Source organism: Oncorhynchus masou, chromosome 33, assembly GCF_036934945.1.
Source record: "Oncorhynchus masou masou isolate Uvic2021 chromosome 33, UVic_Omas_1.1, whole genome shotgun sequence".
NCBI classification, from domain to species: Eukaryota; Metazoa; Chordata; class Actinopteri; order Salmoniformes; family Salmonidae; genus Oncorhynchus; species Oncorhynchus masou.
The window spans coordinates 35,943,957-35,967,760 of record NC_088244.1 but is presented as its reverse complement, the minus strand read 5'-3'; the positions used below and the strand labels follow the sequence as shown (position 1 = coordinate 35,967,760).

At 41.6% G+C, this 23,804-nt stretch overlaps 1 protein-coding gene across 4 annotated transcripts in view; it reads right to left on the bottom strand.

The window, feature by feature from the left end:
- The window catches only part of LOC135528394 (nuclear factor of activated T-cells, cytoplasmic 2-like), a 48,978-nt gene that overhangs the window by 10,933 nt on the left and 14,241 nt on the right, over window positions 1-23,804 (bottom strand). For 3 of the 4 annotated variants that reach the window (XM_064957447.1, XM_064957444.1, XM_064957446.1), the window contains exons 6-9: window positions 11,165-11,305; window positions 3,954-4,009; window positions 3,585-3,717; window positions 2,578-3,330 (exon numbers count right to left, since the gene is read on the bottom strand). In XM_064957447.1, coding sequence (XP_064813519.1) covers window positions 2,578-3,330; window positions 3,585-3,717; window positions 3,954-4,009; window positions 11,165-11,305 — 1,083 coding nt within the window. The remainder of the gene's footprint in view (window positions 1-2,577; window positions 3,331-3,584; window positions 3,718-3,953; window positions 4,010-11,164; window positions 11,306-23,804) is intronic. The other variant, XM_064957445.1, reaches the window with a different exon arrangement.

Below are 23,804 nucleotides of genomic sequence, written 5' to 3'. Positions count from 1 at the left end.
TTGAATGCTCAGATCAACCCTGAACCTCTTGAAGCTAGGGGGCACTATTTTTATGTTTGTAAAAATAATGTTCCCAAAGTAAACGGCCTATTTCTCAGGACCAGATGCTAGAATATGCATATAATTGACAGATTGGGATAGAAAACACTCTAAAGTTTCCAAAACTGTCAAAATATTGTCTGTGAGTATAACAGAACTGATATTGCAGGCGAAACCCTGAGAAAATCAAACCAGGAAATGGCTTCTATTTTGAAAACTCCATGTTCCATAGCCTCCCATTGCTCCATTTAAAGGGATATCAACCAGATTCCTTTTCCCATCGCTTCCTCAAGGTGCCAACAGTCTTCAGACATAGTTTCAGGCTTTTATTTTAAAAAATTAGCCAGAATGATAACATCGCGTCAAGTGGTCACATGAGGTTTGCTCACGCAACAGAGTTTTTAATAGGTATTGCTTTCCCTCTCCTACTGTGAAAGACATTTGTGGTTGATATATAATCAATTATATATTTTAAAAACAACCTGAAGATTGATTATAAAAAACGTTTGACATGTTTCTGTGGACATTACGGATATTATTTGGAATTTGTCTGCGTTGTCATGACCGCTCTTTCCTGTGGATTTCTGAACATAGTGCGCCAAACAAACATAGGTATTTTGGATATAAAAATAATCTTTATGGAACAAAAGGAACATTTGTTGTGTAACTGTGTGTCTCGTGAGTGAAAACATCCGAAGATCATCAAAGGTAAACAATTAATTTGATTGCTTTTCTGATTTTCATGACCAAGCTACCTGATGCTAAGTGTACTTAATGTTTTGTCATGCGATCGATAAACTTACACAAACGCTTGGATTGCTTTTGCTGTAAAGCATAATTTCAAAATCTGAGACGACAAGTGGATTAACAAAAAGCTAAACTGTGTTTTGCAATATTGCACTTGTGATTTCACGAATATTAATATTTTTAGTAATATTATTTGACTGAGGCGCAATTATCCTGCTTAAGGGATGGGTAGCGTCAAGAAGTTAAAGAGATGGTTGGGGAAAAAGCTTAAGAGGGTGTGAACGATGCTGAATTGGTGTAGACAAAGAAGCGGTCTCCAGTGGGTACCAAAACATTCAAAGGCCATTTTCTCCAAAGCGAAGTTACAAGTTTATCAACTTTCAAAGCAGAATTACTTTCCCATTGTTCCTCAAATGAGGTGTATTATATACCATTTGGTAGCTCTGTGTATCTGCTTTTATCCAATGTAAAAGATATGATTTAAAATATTGCTAAATAAAACCGAATCGAGGCAGTCGGTCACATATGTGCTATTTCATAGTTTTGACGTCTTCACTATTATTCTACAATGTAGAAACTAGTAAAAATGTAAGAAAAACCCTGGAATGAGTAGGTGTGTCCAAACTTTTGACTGGTACTGTAGACTAGAAATGTTTTAACACATTTTCTTTTGTGAATCTCCCTGTTGCACACAACAAGCTTCCATTCAACCCTGTTACAGTCAACCCTGTTACGGTCAACCCTGATTCTATAATTGGCCCATACCATAGTATTTTTATTTAATATTTTTTTATGCTACAGAGGTTATGGATCATTTCAGCCAGTAGTTTTAAAAGTAGTGGTCACGAGCCAAAGCGGGTCTCAGAAAAGTGTGCACAATTGTGTACAACTTCACTCACTTCATGTCATATGGTACAGCCTGCAAAATAAATATATACACTACCATTCAAAAGTTTGGGGTCACTTAGAAATGTCCTTGTTTTTGAAAGAAAAGCACATTTTATCCATTAAAATAACATCAAATTGATCAGAAATATAGTGTGTGTTAATGTTGTAAATGACTATTGTAGCTGGAAACGGCTACAATAGGCGTACAGAGACACATTATCAGCAACCATCACTCCTGTGTTCCAATGGCACGTTGTGTTAGCTAATCCAAATTTGGCCAATTGATTGATTATTAGAAAACCTTTTTGCAAATATGCTAGCACAGCTGAAAACTGTTGTTCTGATTAAAGAATCAATAAAACTGGCCTTCTTTGGACTAGTTCTATCTGGAGCATCAGCATTTGTTGGTTCGATTACAGGCCAGAAACAAAGAACTTTCTTATGAATCTCGTCAGTCTATTCTTGTTCTGAGAAATGACGGCTATTCCATGTGAGAAATTGCCAAGAAATTGGAGATCTCATACAATGCTGTGTACTACTCCCTTCACAGAACAGCGCAGACTGGCTCTAACCAGAATAGAAAGAGGAGTGGGAGGCCCCGGTGCACAACTGAGCAAAAGTACATTAGATTGTCTAGTTTGAGAAACAGACACCTCACAAGTCCTCAACTGGCAGCTTCATTAAATAGTACCCTCAAAATACCAGTCTCAATGTCAACATTGAAGAGGCGACTCTGGGACAATAAAAATAAAAGATTAAGATGGGGAACACAAAAGAACACAGACACTGGACAGAGGAACTCTGCCGAGAAGGCAAATAACAAAATCGCATGGATGTTACACCACCATGCATCATTCAAAAGCATTAATTATATTGATGTATAAAAGCCTGGCACTAACTTACACTCACCGTCATCAAGGTACATTTGATCCAGGTTCTCCTCCTTGACTGTGACCCGTCCTCCAGGGAGGCTGGCTCTCTGCTCCTCTCCAGGGGGGCATCTCTGGGCCTCCATCCCACCAGGGGAAGACCTACCCTTGGGCACCGCCTTGGGCACATAGGGCTGCTGCTGGATCACTGTGGTTGGGTAATGTTGGGGGGAGTGGGCCGAGATAGGGGAGTGAGCTTGGGCTCCAGACTGCTGAGGGTAGCCATCACAGTAGATGATGTGCTGATGGTTGTCAGGCTGGAGAGGTGGAGGGTCGCTTCCCCGGAGCAGGTGTTGGTTGTTGGGGGAGAACTGGATAATGGAGGGGTGCTGGCCCTGGCCCCCTCCATGCTGCTGCTGCTGGGCCCCCAGCGGGGACGACTGAGCTGGGGAGCCCGTGTGAACCAGGACGGAGCGGTGTGGGTCGGGCATCACCCGCATCTCCCCAGTTTGCTGGTAGAGCCCCCCGGGACTGCCGCTCAGACTCTTTCCCCCACGGGAGTACACAATGGCTGGGCTCTGCTGCTGGAAGCAGGTGTCTGGGACGGGGGTGGGGAGGCCGGAGCGGACCTGCTGGCAGGAGGCCATGCTGGAGACCAGGCCGTTGTCTGGGTGGATGATCCCACGGGACCCAGGGCTGTGGTGGTAGTAGGACTGGGGGGACACACCCATAATCTGGGTCATGGAGAAAGGATAGTCATCCACAGGCTCTGTTTTAATGGACGGGACTGTGGGAGAGACGGAAGACAACAGAGATATGAGTGGGGGTTAAGTCATACTGCTTAAAGTAACTATAATCTGCTACACCAATCATATATCTTAGTGACATATTAATGACATGGAATAACATGACTTGATATCATTCCTACATAATTGTATTGCTCTTTCACAAAAGCACCTAAAATAACACACAGTTCACTCAGACCATCACAGTCATATGATGGGTATTGCCTCCTTATTGCTGATGCTTATGGTTCCATACCTGCCAGTGGAGTGAATGTGAAGTGCTGAGGCTGGCTGCGCTTCCTCTTTCCGTTGATGACATAGAAGTTCACTTTGGCGGAATGGCAAATCGACAGGTCGCGATAGGAGGGTATTTCAACAAACAGCAGACTCTGTTAAAATGACATAATTTAAATTTCAATCTGTCACATTATTATTAGAAATTGTATTCAGAGTATAACCACTGTAGATGTGTAAACAATGAAATTGGTGACAAAGTATGACATTATTATAAAAAACGTTATTTAAACAAACGAACAGACAATTCCCACATTATAATCAGTGGACTGTTTTGACCACTTTTTCAGACATCGAGAAGTGGGCCATCTGTAAAAGTACTGATACTTACAGGCTGACATTTATCTTTGTCTACAGTTGCCTCCATCTCCCAAATCTGCTGTCCATCTGCAGAGACAGAGAAGGGAATGGTTGTTTCAGGTCATATACATATTTCAGGCTGAATTACAACACCCTGTTGGACACAGCAAAAACAGGAACACAGTACAGGGAGAGGTTATCTAAAACCAGAAAATGTGTGCAATTGCTACTCTGCTTTTGATTAATTGAAAACATGCTAAGTTGCAAACCAATTAAAAATTATTTCTAACCAGTAAAAATGTATATCTCAGATGTTTCCGTGTGTTTATAGTGAATTCATGAGTTCTATTGTCTCTTTGGCAGGTTGAGCCAGCGTGGTAGAGGATTCTCCTCTTTGTCTCAGAAAACAATGCCTGGTTTCAACCTTCACATCATTGTCTGCCTGCCACTAACCCATAGGCCATATTATTAACACGCAAGAGGAGTTAGGAGACTCTTTGTGTCACATAGATTATATATCTACTCTCACCACTTCCTCTTTCACCATTCTGCTCTCCTACAGTCAGAGACAGCTACAGATTTATCATGAAGTAAAACCATTATCTGAACCTATATTTCCCATAATATATTGTAAGAAATCATACATAAAATCACATATTTACTCTGTGTCAAGCAATATTGGAATTATTTTAGAGGTTAAGAAAAGTCTATTCTAAAAAGGCACCCTGGCGGAGAGCTTTGGTCCAATGGCTGATGGTTGACGCACTGGTGATCAAAAATAGGCCAAACCTGTCTGGGTATGAAGGGATTCTTAACTATGAAGTTGTTCATGTTCTTAACTCCATCCTTTCAAAACAGACATGTGAAAATATTCTGGGGAGGAGCATGCACATCTCCAATAGATCCCCATTGTTCCTCTTTAGTGCATTTAACAATAACATTCAAGTAAAAGTTTTGGGTGGAGAGTTGACACAATTCCAAGTCTGGAAGGTATAAACCACCCTCAGACTTAGGGACATGTAAAACGTTCCTATTTATTCTATGCGTTTCATTTGCCCATATAAATTCTCATGGCCGAGTAAACTTTTTTAAAGAATGTATTCGGTGGGGTAATAGGTATTACCAAATATAAATACTTTGTTAAAAGCATACTTAATACTAGGGACAATACTGCCCCCTTTGGATGAATTGCGTGCCCATAGTAAACTGAAAACAAATCTGTCCAAAATTGCTAATATATGCATATAATAATTATTATTGGGTAGAAAACACTCTAAAGCTTCTAAAACCGTTTGAATTATGTCTGTAAGTATAGCAGAACTCACAGGGCAGCCAATCTCCCAAACTAGTTTCGGAAACCTGAAAGTTGGGGCAACTTTGACATCATCGCCCCCATCCTTCCCAACCAGCTATGGATCTGGAAACACTTTCTATGTCTTCCACTAGATGTCCTTATTCAGTAGAGCGTTTAATTGTGCAAATCCCGCGAGCTTTGACCCTTTGGGAGGCAAAAGAGTGGGTGTCGCGAGAAAATACATGCGTGTTAGGGCGCGAATTGGACACAGACCTTCCTCTGTTCCAGCTTGCCTGAGAAGAATTGCTTTTGTCCGGTTGAATCGCCAATTGTTTTGTACGTTTATAACATCCTAAAGCTTGATTCTGCACTTAGTTTGACCAGTTTAGTCGACATATAATATGTAATTTTGAAGTTTTGATGCGCAACTGTTCGGGACCAGATGTCATTTTGGATGCATTTCAGGTGAAAGTGGTAGCAGATGCTAATACAAAGACACACGAACTGAAACAAAACAATGTATTGGGTAAGTATGACTCCTTCCACTACATTCTGATCGAAGACCATCAAAGGTAAGGGAATATTTATGTTGTAATTTTGTATTTCTGTTGACTCCAACATAGCGGAGAAATATTGCTTACGTCTGAGCGCCGCCTCAGATTATTGCATAGTGAACGATTTCTGTAACGTTAAAAATAAATGTGACACAGCGGTTGCATTAAGAAGCAGTGTATATTTCTAACTATATGTAGAACATGTATATTTAATCAAAGTTTATGATGTGTATTTCTGTTATCTGGCGGAGCTATCTATAATTTCTCCGGACATTTTTGAGGATTTTCTGAACATGGCGTCAATGTAAACGGAGATTTATGGATATATATTGCATATTATTGAAAAAAAACATAAATGTACTGTGTAACATGTCCTATTACTATCATCTGATGAAGATTTTCAAAAGGTTAGTGAATTATTTTTCTTTTAATCCTGCGTTTGTGATTGCATCTTTTGTTCGACAAAATGGCTGTATATCGTCTGTGTCTTTATGGTGGTTTGACATAAATATGTGCTATGTTTTCGCCATAAAACATTTTAGAAATCTGACTCGCTGGGTAGATGAACAAGGTGTTTATCTTTCATTTGAGCTATTGGACTTAAGGTGTGAAGCTATAATATTTCTAAGAATATTTTTGCATTCTGTGCGCCACCGTTTGAGTTGAGCGGGGGGGGGGGTACCCTTGGGGAACCTGTACCTTTAACAAGTTTTAAAAGCATGCCATTCTAAAGAGTTTTATTTCGATTTCTGGGAAGATTGCGCCATTTAATTATCATTATATATTTGTTGTTACTTATTAAGCATCCTAAGTATTTAATCTTTTTTTGTGGTCCACGTAAAGGATTGCTGTAGATCATGAGTTATTATTTTTCCTATTGCCATTATTTCAGTTTTTTCACGTTCATTTTATATCCTGATATTTGAATATTCTTAACAAGGGGGGCATTGAGTTTTCAAAATTAGTCATTGTATATCAACAGATCGGTGGCAAATAAGTTTAGTTGATATTAATGTTTACCAATACTGATACCTGTTACGTTTGGGTCCTGTACAAACAGGAGGGGGGAGAAAGGACATCCCGGTCTCGTGCCCCTTTCTAAAGAAATTTCAGCAGATGATGTATTATTTTTTTTAAATTTGCTTTAGGATATTTATATAATATTTTTTAATGAAATGTATTATTTCAGTTGGAAAGTTGAATGCTTCCAAAGATTGGAATAGAAAAGGCCATACAAGAAGGTCTAAAGCCTTTTAGGCATCAACAGCCATAAGTGATATATCTACATCTTGTTTTTTTTGCATATTGTATTATAGTGAATACATTTTCAATAAACCCTGTTTGTATCAAGTCTGGTAAGTCTGGCCATTCTGTTACTTATGAGTTCTGTTATTATGTAAAGGTAATTTAATTCAGATTTCTATAGATTTTCATGGAAGCTTTTAAAATTGTAATTAATTGGATTGTTGTTTCTAATTAAAGCATTTGTATCCTTATCTTTTAAAATGAGAAATGGTTTGGCGTGTATTCATTTTGTGAGGGCTGTTTAACAGGTTTATTATCCATGAAATAGTATGCTTAATTTGAGTGTAACCTACAGTTGTTGGCTCTTCAAATGTAAAAGATCATATTTTTGCTTAAAGGAAAATTCCACCCAAAAGCTATGTTTTGGTATTTGTTTCATTAGACCATTGTTGACATAGCTGACAAGCAAAACGTTTTGGGACTATCAAGTTTTCAAGATGCGCAACTTTCAAAATACAGAAAACATCCCTGTATGATAAATGTAGCATTATATGATGCAAAACGCAGAATCATATGATGCAAAATGCATCATACAGGGATGATTTCTGTGTTTTGAAAGTTACATATCTTTTGAGACATTTAACAATGGAATAATGAAACAAATACCAAAATATGCTTTTTCGGTGGAGTTTTCCTTTAAATTCAGAGATGTTATTTTCCTCTTTGCCTTGTGAAGATTTTTTTTATGGCCCTTTCCCAAGATAGAAAAATAAATAATGAACTCCGATTGAATTTTTGCAGAGTTTAAGATTATAATTCCGGGTCTTGAAGATGCGCTGTAGGGCATTACTTGATACCTCAAGGTTAGGTCTTGCTCAATAACGTAACATTAATGTGTTGAACATTTTTGATGTGCTGGGTAAATGACAGCACAGGTATTGTTGCTGCTATCTGCATTTAGCTGTGTCATTCAATGTTATTACATCATATTGCAGTCATTTACAGTTAACTGGAAAAACAGTATAGGTCAACAACTCAGGTGTTGGAAATTATGCTGATGATGACTTCTTGTCATTGATGATCATAAACTTTCAAAAGCAAGATAACAAACTGACAACATGTCAACCCGAAACACACAAATAACCCCAAATGTTTTTTTTTGTTATCATCAACATTTTAGACATTTTAACTAGATTTGCTGTCTATTAAAAATAAACAGCTTAAGCATTTTCTCAAAAGGAAAGAAATCCAATATTTAGCAGTCGGATATCTGTTTAATAATATGTAGGAAACCTTTATGTCAGACTGCAAATTAAACGCATATGGCTGAAATGAGTCAGAAGGAGAAAGGGGGATTCCATATGTCTTGCCAAGTTCTTTATTTTCTTTTTCTCTTGTTTTATGATCAACTCGCACCGTTTCAGTACAGAGTAACGACAGGTGATGACTGTTGCTTTCTTGGCGTTTTACATTTGTTTGCGTTTTGTTCCAAAACTACTCTACGGGACACCCCTTGTCTTTTCTTTTTTCTCTGGTAATTAGGAATGGAGGCAGCCAGAAAGAGTTGAAGAGGTCCAGCTTGGCTTGACTGTGGGAATCCTCTGTAACACTTTATGTTAAGGGTCCATAATAAACCATTTATAAGACATTTACAAACCGTTTGCTCACCACTTATTAATCATTACACCCTTATTTTTGTGAGAATTGACATTAGTCACTCAAAACATGTAATAGCACTCACTTTAGATTAGGGACTGCAAAAATACTTTACGAATGATTAGTAAATGGTTCATGTGGGAGTAATGATTTATTAATGCCTTATAAATGGTTTATTACGGACCTTCAAATAATGTCTTATGGAACACTCCTCTCCTCCCCTCCCCTCGTGGAGCCACGTCCATGAGATCGAGCCAGAGGAGCCCCAGCTGAAGCCAGCTGCGTGTGTGTGTGCACAGTGTGTGTGCACGTGCACGCATGCGTATGTCTCCTAGAGCCAGAGAAGGCCAGAGCCAGTTGTGTCCCATTCAAAGGGATTTCACAGTCTTACTGTTCCAGAACTCTGGGTCACATGGAGAACCTCTCCAAAACAATGGCAATCCCTCTTCTACGTAGATCTACTTTTTTTTGCATCTCCAATACTAGCCATTAGTGCAGTGTGTCGTAACCAGACAGCAGGAAAGCCTTGATTTAAAAAAAAAAACCTGGACAGACAAGGTCCAAGTTCTAGCTGATGCAGCCCCCTAGAGAGCCCACGTATCATAGCTCCCCACACTCGGCCCCTGGAAAGCCCATGCCTCAAAGCTCCCCATACTCAGCCTTCAGACAGGCCATGGATGTAATGAGTCACAACCATTATGCTAACAGACTAGTAACAGATAAAGCATCTAAACACTAGGCTACTCTTCTGCCGTCCCATGCAGTCCAGAGACATCTGAGGGCTATTAACAACAACAACTAAAGGACCATAAATAAAAACCTAGATCTGATTTATGGAAGGTTATAAACAAAGCCTGGATGGCCAAGCTATATATAACAAAAACATAACATAACAGCTAACCGGGAATAAATAGTTACATTAGAATAGTCCCTACGTTGTGCATCTGGCTTTATAAGAGCTGGCGTTATGGTTAGTGTTTGGGTGACGAATGCCAAGGTAAACCAAGTAGCTGCCGTAAGTGCTGTAGATGGATCAATGAGGACCACTCTTCTCTCTGGACTCAGTATTGAGGATATTGAGGTGCAACGAGGTGACATAAATTATATATCCCTCACTACACAGACAGTCTGTATTGAGGCGACAGAGAGCGGGACAACAAAGACTGTACTGAAAACTGTGACTGACAACTATAACAAAGTACATCTCCTCAGCATACAATCCTGTAAGCTGTCAATGAAGCACATTAACAATCTGCACAATATACTAATACTTCAGTAAGCTTGTTAAATAATCGTGTGAAGTTCTAAAATAAACCTATCTTGCTGTGATAAGCTCCTTATCCTAAAAGAGTTGGCACCGTTTAGCATCAGAAAGAATTGGAATGTCATGCAAATATCTGACTGGTGGGTGAGGAGGAAAGGTCAGGATTCAAATGACAGACAGAAAGTATGGTGGCCTTTGTCACTATTACGCAATTGCATTGATTAATACAGCAATATCTGAGACGATCTTGTAATGGTGATTCTGCCATTCCAATGTACAAGTTAAATAATTGTGTCACAAGGCCTATGACTGGATAGAGCAGACCAATAAGAATGCAGTAATACACACACTAGTAAATGCGCACCTTAGGTTGAATTCTGGTACTGCGATGTGACAAGTAAGCCTAGTATCACTTTTTTTCCCCCCTAACATACTGGGGGGGACTGCCTTAATCAGCACCCAGGGAGCAGTTGTTGTTGAGGGTTAACCGCCTTGCTCACCTTGCCGGCTCGGGAATTTGAACCAGCGATCTTTCGGGTTACTGGACTAACGCTTTTAACCGCTAGGTCATATTCCGCTTGGTCCTATTCCTTAACAGTGGTCCTATTCCATGCACAACAAAATAAACAGCATAATGATAACATAACACATGGATAACAGGCGAGGAAGGAGAGGGCACAGGAGAGTGAGGCTGCTGCCTTATCTGATGGATCATGCAAATTATTCATAGGTAAAATGCAGCATGGGGGTGCTGTGGCACTAGTGAGCGAAATTTGTAATAATTTGTAAATTTGTAATAATAATAATAATAATAATAATAATAATAATAATAATATAGGGCTGTGAAGTAAATTGCCTCTAAATGGGCATGGGAAATAACTGTCTACATCTGATTATCATGGCTGGTTTATGAGGGTAAACACTTGCAAAAAGGTAAAAAGTGAATAAATACCCATATATTCCTATGTAAAGTTTTCCACATTCCCACAGTTTTCCAATGGAAAATTCCCAAAACGTTTTCAATGCTACTGGCACGTATTGTATGAGTGTTTTTTCTCTCTCAGCAGAATCTAACAACGGTCAGAAGAATACCGGCAAACATTTCACTCTAGTAAAATAACCGTAACATTTTTTAACAGATGAGGTGGGACATCATATAGAATATGGTCCATGCCGCCATCATCCACTTCCACCCCCAGAGGTGTTGACTCATATTGAGTAATACTCACCACGGGTTTTCTCCATAAAGATGACCTTGGAGTCGGAGCTGAAGTTTTGCCCCGTCAGAATCATCTGCTGACCTCCCAGGACAGAACAGCTGTCCATGTCTTGTTTATCCACCATGGGCAACTCATGGGCGGAACGCTGGGCTGTGAGATGGAAGAGAGAACATGACGTTACACACTGTGGTACTGACAGGCCGTGTTGGCGCAGTGGGTAGAGCTGTAGGACAGGAGACAGAGCATGGCATTACTTTGACAATGTTACACACTCTGTGGTAGGTCATTTTGGGATAGTCTGTTTGATCTCTGGTTGATGTTTGCTTTGAAGTCACAAGGTAATTGTTGACTGATTACAATGAGACTAGTACCAGCTAATTAAAAAAAAACATATTTCCTCATTGTGCACTTTAAATATTTGTCTGAATATTAGATTTGTGTAGACATTAATATGGGGCAATTACTTGGTATATATGAATGAAGAGATCTTGTTTGAATTTGAGGTTCTAGTGTCAATTGCGGCTACACGCCACAGGCCCGGACAAACAGAGCACATCATGGAAGTGGGACTCTGTCCAGTGGAAACATATGACAGCGTGTGGTAGCCTACAGTACAGAAAGGGGTTGAGGGAGGAGGGGGAAGGAACATGGAGGGTGGACCTCTCCAACACTATCATCATTAAGCAATGGAGCGTATGTTGGAGTATGTTCAATAAACCCTGTGACCTGTCCATGATGTAGACACTGATTGGCTGCTGTACTGTATCCTCTCCCGGTACTGTAGATTTCCAGGACTGATAGCTTAATCAAGCAGTGGCACTGAAGTTGCAGCCACAGAGACAGTGGTAACCATAGAAGTATAATTTGCTAGAACGGAAAAGCTCCACAGACCATGGCAATTCAACTGGAACACCTATGGGTGCATTCAATATGGCCACCAGTTCACCCATTACAGACCCAGGGACTTGAAAGGGAATATCCGTTCTAGTAATTATATTTCTATGGAGGCAGCCATGTTTAGGGAACCAATACCTGACTACAGAAAATCAGGGCTTGACTCTCTGCTCTTCTCTTTTAGTGGCTGACCTTATTATTGGGATCAACTGTCAGCAATGCCAGCATAAGGGGTTGCCTTCCTTTTAGCCGGATCATGTTTACTATTAGAGAGTGTGTGGCAATTAAATCTAAAAACATTTTGTACACATGATGAGATTGAGACCAAATTAATGGAAGTTACTTACTCAAGCTTATCATCACGTCCCGCCTGAAAGACTATCTCCAGTGAGGTGTGTGAAGTTTAGACAAACAGTTGTGACCTTCGGACAGCCTACTATACTGTGAGTCAACACAGAGGATAATACCTGGAAGCTAGTCTCTTCAAACACACACACCACTGGCACAGTTTAGTTTGCTTATTGGCCATTTTAACAGATGTGTTGGGGGTGTTCTTTTACTTGACTGGTTTTCAGTGATGCCAGGTTTGCTGTGGAGCATGACTGCATATTTTTATTTCGCTCATCAGACAATAATGTTCTGACACTCCGGAGTGAGATTGCATCCGAGTGTTGGACAGCACCCACTACATAATTTTGCACAGCACAGTGATGTGCAATCAGGGTAGGCAGTGCTTACCCTGTGATAATCTAATTTAGAAAACAAAAACTGCTATGAAAAGCCAAATAAAAGACACAAATACATGTACATGCGTCGCTGCTTCGCCTAGCTTGAAGTAGCTTCATTTATTGCATTGAGACCGATTTCATATTTTGAGCATGAGTATGGCCTAAACATGTTGTGTGGTTATTGCCTGGGATAAGCTACATCATTTGGCGCTCACGTCCCTTGAACTGATCAAACTCGAAGCTAGCTAGCAAAAACTACCGGACAAACGGACTATACTGCACCTCAAATAATATTCCAAGTTGAAATAATGTAAGGCTCTGTTTGGAGGGTTCGAAAGAGAGGAACACAAACCATAATGAAAGTTTCGACCAGACAGAGGCAGCATACCTCTACAAGACATGACAGGCAACCACCATATCCCTTACTGCTAACTGTCGGGCAGGCAAACAGCGAGTACAGGACTGTCCACTTGTCTGAAACGTCATTACCAATTAATACTTTTTACCCAGACTTTTACACATCTTGGACGTTTACTTTTTCTCTGTCGACGTAATGGGAATGACATTTTGTGTCCGTGTGAAAGTGGGACCAAGGGATGCGTCTCCCACGTGTCTGTTGGCCTGCTGTGTACATGAAGAATAAACTAAATGACATGGGATTCCTGCTGTGACTTCCACATCGCTGCCACTGCAGGATTGTACTGTTGAATCATGTGAATAGGCAGCATTCCTTTGAATGCATTTTGATTTATCAAGCTAGAATTTCATTGTGACAAGACACATTTTCAGTCATTTCGATTGTTGATGTGGAAATTTCGTGAGAATCTTCCCAGCAAACCAGGAACATTCCCAGAACATTATGTACGATTCCTATTAAGTTCTAGTTAGGGTTTTATCTAACAAAAGGACATGTTTTAAGTAAAATATCCTTGGAATGTTCTCCTAACGTTCACTAAAATGTTGTGCACAACATCTGTAACAACCACCACAGAACATTCCCCAAATGTTCTCAGTAGGTTCCAGGTAATGTAATAACACAATGTTCCGGTAATGTTCTTAGAACATACTGGCACAACTAAATGTTCTGCGAATGTTGATGGATATGTTATTCAAAACACCCATAACAACAAGCAGGGAATATTCCTACAATGGTCTCATGAAGATATTCTGTAAGGTGATCCATGATGATCCATCATTTTTCTAAAAACATACTTCCGTGATAATGCATAATAATGTTCTGCTAATATTGATGTGTAATGTAACATTATTATATGAAATCGTCAAACTTTTAAACAAAAACGGCATTTCAATCCTCTTACATCATTATATTTTATTAGGGTATTGTCCTAACATAGCTATAGCTATTTTAAGGAATGGTATTTAAGTAGATTTAAACATACAAACTGCCATCTTCAAGCCTTGTAGGCTACTTAGTCTGCTGCGCCAACAGGATCCTAATGTTTCTAGTAGATTTCCCTTTGTACTAAAATCCTTAAATTATGATGCAAACTACAGCTATTATGATCCAAACTATGTGTCTTGGTACATTTACATTTTTGTATTTTAGCAGACGTTGTTATCCTGAGCAACTTACAGGAGCAATTAGGGTTGGTGTACTCGATGAGCTCAAGGGCACATCAACAGATTTTTCACCTAGTCGGCTTGGAGGTTCAAACCAGCAGCCTTTCGATTAACTGCTAAGCTATCTGCGGCACTGTACATACATATGCACATCTACACTCAGCAAAATAAGAACATTTCCATTTTTCAGAACTCTGTCTTTCAAAGAAAATTCGTAAAAATCCAAATAACTTTAATTCACAGATTTTCATTGTAAAGGGTTTAAACACTGTTTCCCATGCTTGTTCAATGAACCATAAACAATTAATGAACATGCACCTGCGGAACGGTCGCTAAGACACTAACAGCTTATAGACGGTAGGCAATTAAGGTCACAGTTATAACAACCTAGGACACTAAAGAGGCCTTTCCTCTGACTCTGATAAACACCAAAAAAAAGATGCCCAGGGTCCCTGCTCATCTGCGTGAATGTGCCTTAGGCATGCTGCAACGAGGCATGAGGGCTGCAGATGTGGCCAGAGCAATAAATTGCAATGTCTGTACTGTGAGATGCCTAAGACAGCGCTACAGGGAGACAGGATGGACAGCTGATCATCCTCGCAGGATCGGTATATCCAAACATCACACCTGCGTGAGTTACACCAGGAATGCCCAATCCCTCCATCAGTGCTCAGACTATCCGCAATAGGCTGAGAGAGGCTGGACTGAGGGCTTGTAGGGCTGTTGTAAGGCAGGTCTTCACCAGACATCACTGGCAACAATGTCGCCTATGAGCACAAACCCACCGTCGCTGGACCAGACAGGACTGGCAAAAAGTGCTCTTCACTGACGAGTCGAAGATTTGTCTCACCAGGGGTGATGGTCAGATTTGCGTTTATAGTCGAAGAAATGAGTGTTACACCGAGGCCTGTACTCTGGAGCAGGATTGATTTGGAGGTGGAGGGTCCATCATGGACTGGGGCGGTGTGTCACAGCATCATTGGACTGAGCTTGTCATTGCAGGCAATCTCAACGCTTTGCGTTACAGGGAAGACATCCTCCTCCCTCATGTGGTCTTCTTCCTGCAGGCTCATCCTGACATGACCCTCCAGCATGACAATGCCACCAGCCATACTGCTCATTCTGTGCATGAATTCCAGAAAGACAGGAATGGCAGTGTTCTGCCATGGCCAGAAAAGAGCCCAGATCTCAATCCTATTGAGCACGTCTGGGACCTGTTGGATCAGAGGGAGATGGCTAGGGCCATTCCCCCCCAGAAATGTCCGGGAACATGCAGGTGCCTTGGTAGAAGAGTGGGGGTAACATCTCACAGCAAGAACTGGCAAATATGGTGCAGTCCATGAGGAGGAGATGCACTGCAGTACTTAATGCAGCTGGTGGACACCAGATACTGACTGTTACTTTTGATTTTGACCCGCCCTTTGTTCAGGGACACATTTCTCAATTTCTGTTAGTCACATGTCTGTGGAACTTGTTCAGTTTATGTTTCAGTTGTTGAATCTTGTTATGTTTATTCAAATATTTACACACGTTAAGTTTGCTGAAAATGAACGCAGTTGACATTGAGAGGACGAGTTTATATACCCCTCACTCCAATCTGCCAGGCAACATTTTTACATGATTTCTGAAATCAAGTTTGTAGTGAAAATAAAAGTCAAAACATCCCAACTTTACAGTATGTAAAGAAGATTGGTGGAGTAAGAAAGAATAGAGGATACTTATTGGTATCCTCTTTTGCAAAGACAATGACCACAACCTGGAAGTCAGAGTAAAGGTGTGAACAGCTTGTGTATTTGTGTTAGTCCCATCCCTGTGATGCACCGGATTCATTCCAGAAACACTCCAAAGTTCCCAGGTTCGATCCTCACTTACAACTACCAACAAACGGTAAAATCTACATTTTGTACAATAAATGTCTAATAAATTGTCATGTGATTCCAAATAATTGCCATGTGTGTTTGGATGGATGTGTTTGTTACAGATTTTTTTGTACAACTAACTTCCTCAACAGTAAGATAACGCTAACACGTGAAAGAAACCTCCATGGACTGTTCAAAATGTAATTCTATCATTCTGGGAACATAGGAATAACATTCTAAAAACATTGTGGGAATGTTTTGTGCACGCTGATTGAACTATTGTGAGAATGTCATCACAACTGGACAGATTTTGTGTTAGGGAAACTATATGTTGTCATATTCCCTCAATATCCCCACAGCCTAAATAGATATTTTAGGAACTTTTAAAGAACATACCAAATGTGTTCTGGGAATGTTTTTGCCAGATCAGGTGTAAAAAAATTGTAATTATCAGCACAAATGGACAGTTCTGTTATGGGAACATATCTCTTGTCATGTCCCCACAATGTTACCACAACTGAAAGGAATGTGTAAGGAACTCTTGAAGAACTTTAAAAATGCTAACTTTCTTGTATGATCAGGTGAATGTTTTTTTGTACCCTAAAAGAAACATTGTACAATCATCCGCACAACTGGACAGTTTTTGTGTTTTTGGAACATGTCTTTTGTGATGTCCGCACAATGTTCCCACCAGACTGTTCCCACAACCTAGAGTTGTAGACGAAACGTGTTCTGGGAACTAGGGATTAGCACCGGTAACCGGGATTCCAGAACTGTCCCGGGACCACTCTTCACATTTCCCCCCAAAATATGACAAGACCCGGGAAATCACAACATTTCCCCCCAAAGTCTCACAAATAAAATTCTACAAAATACACAACATGCAGCAGATTGGCCAAAAATAAAATAGCACATTATCCAAACAGGCTGTCGGATGGAACCCTTTAGCGTAGTGTATTTACTTCAAACAAAGTCGCCATAAAATCAAAACACACGCAAAATTGACACTGCCAGACTGCACATGAGTCCCGAATGCAGTTCAGAGTTCTCATCAGAACTGAAAACTCGATCCTGGTCCGACCCAAGCCTGGTGAGCTGAAGCCTGAGCCCAGGTCTAGTCTGATATCACAGAAATGAAATAGGCTCAAACCCCCAAAAAAGCCAAATTTCTAGTAAACAGTAGGCAATATTGATTTAAACGCGGTGGGAGAGGGCAGCAGCGGAGTGAGGAGACGAGGAAACAGCGTTTAGGCCTAGATATTCAAAACATTTCCTCTTTTTATCTCCCCACTATTCAGGAGTTATCTGTATAGTCATCAACGCGATTTTGCCAAATCTGAGATTTTCTGTCATTTGACAGTTATCTAGCAAGTTTAGCAACTTTGGTCATTTGACTTTTGTTTACTTGCCGTTATTAAGTTTCTATGATTCGACAACACTTCAGCCTACTCGGGGTGAGCTCTGTGTGTCCTGAGCACGCTCTGTGTCGAGATGAAATGCGCTGAATTAATGGAGAAACATGATAACACTCTGAATTTATGAACGGCCTGTTTCGCATTTCACAACAATATCATTGGCGATCAAAGTTACTCTGTCGTTACTAAATATCAGTTTCACTTGCTGTGAAATCTTTACATAGTGCAGTCAAGCCGACAATGTGGTGCAGTGACAATCTTATTTTGGGAGAAACTTGGCATAGTGACCATATTTTGGTTTTAAATGCTTTAAATGGGCACTTCTGATTGAAACTTGGTAGATTTTCAGGAAAATAGTCATCCCTACTGGTAATGTTCTTGTAACGTGAGGCAAATATTTTATATAAACATTGTATAATCATCAGCACAACTGGACAGTGTTTATGTGAACATTTTCTGCCACCAAACAAATGTTCTGGTAACTTTGTATCCAAGATGGCATAGAAGTTGGACGTGTGTTTGTCTTGTCCCATGTAAATATGGAGTTTATCGTTGTTTCACTTTCTACCTATGACTTAAATATACTTTCCTGCAACCCGCCTCACCCAATGTGGTATGAATCTGCTATTTTTAAACGTTATAACTGGAACCTCCATCAGAAGATAGCCAGCTAACTAGCTACTAGCTAGTAGTCACTGTTTGCCACGGCTAGCGGTCTTGACCTTTAGCCCGGACACCAGCCAGCTTTAGCTCGGTCAATACCTGTCAGTCTGCGCAGCCCAATATCAACCCAGAGCATATCGGACTGGTTTTCTCCACCAAATCTCCGGATTCCTGCCGCAAGCTCTGGGCCATTACACCGGATCATCACAGCTAGCTAGCTACAACCGAGTCGCTACTGCTGGCTAATGCCTCTGTCCCGAAGCAAGCGTCAGTTAGCCTTGAGCTAGCCTCGAGCTAGAACCATCTCCTTGCTAGCCGAAGAGCTATACCTGCTAATTCGTGGGCTATAATACCTCTTTTACCAATTGGCCTGGACCCTTTATTGCCGACACGGAGCCCAGCCTATCCATCACGACTGGTCTGCCGACGTAATCGTCCGATGTGGTTTCAACAGGCTTTTCCGTTGTGATGTTGCCGAAGACCCATCTGCTAGCCACGGCCCACTAGCTTTTTGAAAGCCGTGCCTCCCGCTCGCCAAGCATAGTAGCGACTACCGAACGGCTCCCGGGACTCACCTATTGCTGCTCATTGGACCCTATGATCACTCGGCTACACATGCCTCTCTCTTATGTCAATGCCTTGTCTTCTACTGTTTTGGTTAGTTATTGTTTTATTTCACTGTAGAGCCCCTAGTCCTGCTCAACATGCCTGAGATAGCTCTTTTGTCACACACTCCACACATGGGGAGACCTCACCTGGCTTAGCTGGTGTCTCCAGAGATGCAAGCTCTCTCATCGTCACTCAATGCATAGGTTTACCCCCACTGTACTCACATCCTACCATACCCTTCGCTGTACATTATGCCGAGAAACTATTCTACCATGCCCAGAAATCTGCCACCTTTATTCTCGTGATCCCAACGCACTAGACGAGCAGTTCTTAAAGCCTTTAGCTGTACCCTTATCCTACTCCTCCTCTGTTCCTCTGGTGATGTAGAAGTTAATCCAGGCCCTGTAGCCCCCAGCATCACACCTATTCCCCAGGCGCTCCCATTTGTTGTCTTCTGTAACCGTAAAAGCCTTGGTTTCATGCACGTTAACATCAGAAGCCTCCTCCCTAAGTGTGTTTTATTCACTGCTTTAGCACACTCCACCAACCCTGAAGTCCTAGCCGTGTCTGAATCCTGGCTTAGGAAGACCAACAAAAATTCAGAAATTTCCATCCCCAACTACAACATTTTCCGTCAAGATAGAACTGCCAAAGGTTGCGGAGTTGCAATCTGCTGCAGAGATAGCCTGCAGAGCTCCAGAAATAAGTCTCACTGTTGCCGCATGTTATACATTTACATTTACATTTAAGTCATTTAGCAGACGCTCTTATCCAGAGCGACTTACAAATTGGTGAATTCACCTTCTGACATCCATATAGACCCCCCTCAGCCCAGGGCACCATATGTGAATTGATTTTGCCCCATCTATCTTCAGAGTTCATACTGTTAGGTGACCTAAACTGGGATATGTTTAGCACACCGGCCGTCCTACAATCTAAGCTAGATGCCCTCAATCTTACACAAACTATCAAGGAACCTACCAGGAACAACCCTAAATCCGTAAACATGGGCACCCTCATAGGTATCATCCTGACTAACTTGCCCACTAAATACACCTCTTCTGTCTTCAACCAAGATTTCAGCAATCACTGTCTCATTGCCTGCATCCGCAATGGGCCCGCGGTCAAATGACCACCCCTCATCACTGTCAATCGCTCCTTAAAACACTTCAGTGAGCAGGCTTTTCTAATCGATCTGGCCCAGGGATCCTGGAAGGATATTGACTTCATCCCGTTCAGTAGAGGATGCCTGGTTGTTCTTTAAAAGTGCTTTCCTCACCATCTTAAACCACCATGCACCCTTGGCAGACTTGACTGCCCTTGACAAGCACAAAAACGTCCTGTGGCATACTGCATTAGCATCGAATAGCCCCCGCGATATGCAACTTTTCAGGGAAGTCAGGAACCAATATACACACTCAGTTAGGAAAGCTAAGGCTAGCTTTTCAAACAGAAATTTGCATCCTGTAGCATTAATTCCAGAAGGTTCTGGGACATCGTAATGTCCATGGATAATAAGAGCACCTCCTCCCAGCTGCCCACTGCACTGAGGCTAGGAAACACTGTCACCACCGATAAATCTACAATAATCAAGAATTTCAATAAGCATTTCTCTACGGATAGCCATGCTTTCCACCTGGCTACCCCTACCTCGGCCGCAGCAACTTGCCCAAGCCCCCCCTGCTTATCCTTCACCCAAATCCAGATAGCTGATGTTCTGAAAGCGCTGGAAAATCTTGATACCTATAAATCAGCTGGGCTAGACAATCTGGACCCTCTCTTTCTAAAATGATCTGCCAAAATTGTTGCAACCCCTATTATCAGCCGGTTCAACCTCTCTTTTGTATCATCTGAGATCCCTAAAGATTGAAAAGCTGCCGCGGTCATCCCCCTCTTCAAAGACACTCTAGACCCAAACTGTTACAGACCTATATCCAACCGGGCCTGCCTTTCTAAAGTCTTTGACAGCCAAGTTAACAAGCAGATCACCAACCATTTCGAATCCCACCGTACCTTCTCCACTATACAATCTGGTTTCCGAGCTGGTCATGGGTGCACCTTAGCCACGCTCAAGGTACTAAACGATATCATAACCGCCATAGATAAAAGAAAATACTCTGCAACCGTTTTCATCGACCTGGCCAAGGCTTTCGACTGTCAATCACCGCATTCTTATCGGCAGACTCAATAGCCTTGGTTTCTCAAATGACTGCCTTGCCTGGTTCACCAACTACTCAGAAATAGTTCAGTTTGTCAAATCGAAGGGCCTGTTGTCCGGACTTCTGGCGGTCTCTATGGGGGTGCCACAGGTTTCAATTCTTGGGCCAACTCTTTTTTCTGTATATATCAATGATGTCGCTCTTGCTGCTGGTGATTCTCTGATCCACCTCTATGCAAACGACACCATTCTGTATACATCTGGCCCTTCCTTAGACACTGTGTTAACAAACCTCTAAACGAGCTTCAACGCCATACAACACACTCCTTCGTGGCCTCCAGCTGCTCTTAAATGCTAGTAAACCTAAATGCATGCTCTTCAACCGATTGCTGCCCGCACCTGCCCGCCCGCCTAGCATCACTACTCTGAACGGTTCTGATTTAGAATATGTGGACAACTACAAATACCTAGGTGGCTCGTTAGACTGTAATCTCTCCTTCCAGATTCACATTTTAAGCATCTCCAATCAAAAATCAAATCTAGAATTGGCTTCCTATTTCGCAACAAAGCCTCCTTCACTCATGCTGCCAAACATACCCTTGTAAAACTGACTATCCTACTGATCCTTGACTTCAGGGATGTCATTTACAAAATAGCCTCCCACACTCTACTTGGCAAATTGGATGTAGTAGTCTATCACTATGCCATCCGTTTTGTCACCAAAGTTCCATATACTACCCACCACCTCGACCTGTATGCTCTCGTTGGCTGGCCCTCGCTACATATTCGTCGCCAAACCCACTGGCTCCATGTCATCTAAGTCTTTGCTAGGTAAAGCCCCGCCTTATCTCAGCTCACTGGTCACCATAGCAACACCCACCCGTAGCTCCAGCAGGTATATCTCACTTGTCATCCCCAAAGCCAACACCTCCTTTGGCTGCCTTTCCTTCCAGTTCTCTGCTGCCAATGACTCGAACGAATTGCAAAAATGCCTGAAGCTGGAGACTTATATCTCCCTCACGAACACAGACCATCTGTAAATAGCACACCCAACTAACTGATCCCCATACTGTTATTTATTTATTTTTGCACCTCAGTATCTCTACTTGCACATCATCATCTGCACATCTATCACTCCAGTGCTAATGCTAAATTGTAATTGTAATTGTATTTCTCCACTTTGGCCTATTTATTGCCTTACCTCCCTAACCTTACTACATCTCCCTAACCACACTGTACATATATTTTTCTATTGTGTTATTCACTGTACATTTGTTTATCCCATGTGTAACTCTGTTGTTGTTTTTGGAACACTGCTTTGCGTTATCTTGGCTAGGTCGCAGTTGTAAATGAGAGCTTGTTCTCAACTGGCCTCCTCGGTAAAAAAAAAGAAAATCACAGAACCCATGTTAGTTTGCTGGGTTATTTATTATATACAGTGCATCTGGAAAATGATTCAGACCCCTTGACTTTTTCCACATTCTGTTACGTTACAGCCTTATTCTAAAATCTCCACACAATATCATACAATGACAAAACAAATAGATAATAGATTTTTGTAAATGTATAAAAAATACAAATCTGAATTACCTAACTTACATAAGTATTCAGACCATTTTCTATGAGACTCGAAATTGAGCTCAGGTGCATCCTGTTTCCATTGAACATCCTTGGGATGTTTCTACAACCTGGGGTAAATTCAATTGATTGAACATGATTTCGAAAGGCACACACCTGTCTGTATAAGCTCCCACAGTTGACAGTGCATGTCAGAGCAAAAACCAAGACATGAGAACGAAGGAATTGTCTGCAGAGCTCCGAGACATGATTGTGTGGAGGCACAGATCCGGGGAAGGATTGAAGACCCCAAGAACACAGTGGCCTACATCCTCCTTAAATGGAATAACTTTGTAACCACCAAGACTCTTCATAGAGCTGAGAAATCGGAGGAGAAGGGCCTTGGTTAGGGAGATGACCAAGAACCCGATGGTCAATCTGACAGAACTCCAGAGTTCCTCTGTGGAGATGGTAGAATCTTCCAGATGGACAGCCATCTCTGCAGCACTCCACCAATCCTGCCTTTATGGTGGAGTGGCCAGGCGGAAGCTACTACTCAGTAAAAGGCACATGACAGCCTGCTTGGAGATGGCCAAAGGGCATCTAAAGGACTCTCAGACCATGAGAAACTAGATTCTCTGGTCTGATGAAACCAAGATTGAACTCTTTGGCCTGAATGCCAAGCGTCACATCTGGAGAAAACCAGGCACCACTCATTACCTGGATAATACCATCCTGACGGTGAAGCATGGTGGTGGCAGCATCATGCTTTGGGGATGTTTTTCAGCAGCAGGGACTGGGAGACTTGTCAGGATTGAGGGAAAGATGAACAGAGATAAGTACAGAGGGATCCTTGATGAAAACCCGCTCCAGAGCACTCAGGACGTTAGACTGGGGAGAAGCTTCACCTTCCAACAGGACAATGACACCAAGCACACAACCAAAACAATGCAGGAGTGGCTTTGGGACAAGTCTCTGAATGTCCTAGAGTGCTCCAGCCAGAGCCCAGACATGAACCCAATCGAACATCTCTGGAGACTTAAAAATAGCTGAGCAGCAATGCTCCCCATCCAACCTGACAGAGCTTGAGATGGTCTGCAGGGAAGAATAGGTGAAACTTCCCAAATACAGGTGTGACAAGCTTGTATCATCATACCCAAGAAGACTTGAGGCTGTAATCACTGC